At 48.4% G+C, this 2,249-nt stretch overlaps 1 protein-coding gene across 10 annotated transcripts in view; it reads left to right on the forward strand.

Annotated features, from left to right (window-relative positions):
• Ppp2r5c (protein phosphatase 2 regulatory subunit B'gamma) overlaps positions 1 to 2,249 on the forward strand; it is a 136,130-nt gene that overhangs the window by 118,120 nt on the left and 15,761 nt on the right. For all 10 annotated transcript variants that reach the window (XM_005343555.3, XM_026781192.1, XM_013345938.2 and 7 more), the window contains one exon: positions 1,430 to 1,557. In XM_005343555.3, coding sequence (XP_005343612.1) covers positions 1,430 to 1,557 — 128 coding nt within the window. The remainder of the gene's footprint in view (positions 1 to 1,429; positions 1,558 to 2,249) is intronic.

The raw sequence follows: 2,249 nt of genomic DNA on the forward strand, positions 1-2,249 counted from the left end.
CCATTCAGGATGGTGCACACCTTTTTTCCCAGCACATGAAAGGCTCAGGCAAGAGACTCAGCATGAGCAATAGTGAGACATCCCAAAACTGTGTGTATGCGTGTGCGCATGTATGTTTTACATTTTGTTATGGGCATGGATGGAGAGAAGCGTGTGCCACAGAATGTAAGTGGGAGAGTTGGTTGTCTTCTACCGTGTCGGTTTCAGATATGACTAAGGTCATTAAGCTTGGTCACAAGTCTGCCCCATCCATTTTACGTGTTCTCTATTTCTGTATGCGCCTTTTCGTTCCCATTTACAAAGCTCACCTCTCCTCGCTTCCTCCTGAACCCTCCACAGCTGCCTCTTCCTGCCCCACCTACTCACTCAAGGCTTCTGGTGGCAGAACTGTAGTCCTGCTCCTCCTGAGCTTCTGAGCGTGGCCACTACACTGCACTCTGGCTGAGCTTATGGAGCACTTACAGCTCTGCCTAGAGGACTGTATGCTGGACAGCACTGACCACATGCCCTAGAGGACTGTGTGCTGGACAGCACTGACCACATGCCCTAGAGGACTGTGTGCTGGACAGCACTGACCACATGCCCTGGTGGCTTTGTGAAGTCTGGTTCTTGTGTGTGCTTGTCAGCAGTCAGGGCAGAGGCATGGACAACAGCATATCTGGATGGAGGGATGTGAGTGCTTATCCTAGCTTTCTTGCTCTCTGTAATGGGAACTAGTAGTAACTAATATAAAAGACCCCCACACACGCTGGCTCCCCAATTTACCCAAAATGAGGGCCGGCTGGCTCACAGACCCTGTGATACGGCTCTGCAGCCCTGGCAACTGCTGTCCCTCTGATTGACATAGGATCTACCTTAGATATAGCCTCCACGCTGACAGACAGCCCTCTTGCCTCTGACTATCATTGTCACAAATTTGAGGACCTGAGATTGGATTATCTGACCACACCTATTATCACAGCACTGAGAGGCTAGAAATAGGAGGGTGTTGCCACCCAGCCTTGCCAAATTGGGGAGCTCCAAGTTTAGTGAGAGACCCTGTCTCAAAAAATAAAGTGGAGAGCAACTTGGAAGACACCCAGTGGCGTGTGTGTGTGTGTGTGTGTGTGTGCGTGTGCACATGTGCTCACACACATGCACTACAGACTTAATGCATTCACGCACACACACGTTGGACTTAGTGTGGCAGCCACCCTGGGGTCTCATATGAATGTTTATGGAGTAATTGGAAAAGTGAACGACAGTGTTGACTTCTTGATATGTAAGTTATCTTTTGCCTCTTCATTGACTGTTCACCACAATCTAGGCTATTTAGAATTGATGGAAATTGTCTGGTCCAGTATAGCTTACTCTACTCACAAGTTTAACAGTAAGAAAGCCTGTCTCCTGTCTTTGTGCAGATGACCCACATTTCTGCCCCTTCTTCCAGGTGGCCGAGCGGGCGCTGTATTACTGGAACAATGAGTATATCATGAGTTTAATTAGTGACAACGCAGCGAAGATCCTGCCCATCATGTTTCCATCCCTGTACCGCAACTCGAAGACCCACTGGAACAAGTAGGAACCGGCAGCCATTTTTTAAGTAGCACATCACTGCAGTTAGAGCTGAAATCTAAACTCACCATCAGCTTTCATAATGAACATCAGTTTTCTTCATAACTCTTTAAGTTAAGCAGCAGTGTGCATTGTCTGCCCTGCCGTTAGCCTCCTTACACCATGCCAAGCCAGTACAGAGGCCTGTTTGTCTGCACCCAGTTCCCTGCTGGTCTCAACAGTAGCACCTTCCAGGCCTCTCCTAGAGCCTCCAGGGGAACTTGAATGCCACTGCAAATTTCATAGGATCAGTCCTGCCAGAACATAGTAGGGCACGTTACTCCTTTAAGTCCCACGACACATCGGGGAGCCCATGGGTTAAACTCCAGGGCTGCCCTGCTGTGGACATTACCCAAGGATGAAAGAGAAGAGCAGATGGCTTATGTGACTGAGGAGCGTTCTGTCTCCTCCCTTTCGTTTCACTTCATGAGGGCAAAAAAAATTAGCTCCCCCAGTGAAAGCTCTTGATGCCTTGCAAGGCACTCCATCTGGATGCCAGATGTGTTGGATGCTGAGCTGCACACTCAGCGTTAGCCAGATGTGAACCCCGGAGCTTTCCTTTCCTCTGTGGAGCACCGTAAATACAGTCAGTCTCCTGTTGCTGCCATCTGAATAATTTACCTTTAATTCTTTTTTCTTTTTTTTTTTTTTTTTTT

The sequence above is a fragment of the Microtus ochrogaster genome, chromosome 1 (genome assembly GCF_000317375.1).
Source record: "Microtus ochrogaster isolate Prairie Vole_2 chromosome 1, MicOch1.0, whole genome shotgun sequence".
NCBI lineage: Eukaryota > Metazoa > Chordata > Mammalia > Rodentia > Cricetidae > Microtus > Microtus ochrogaster.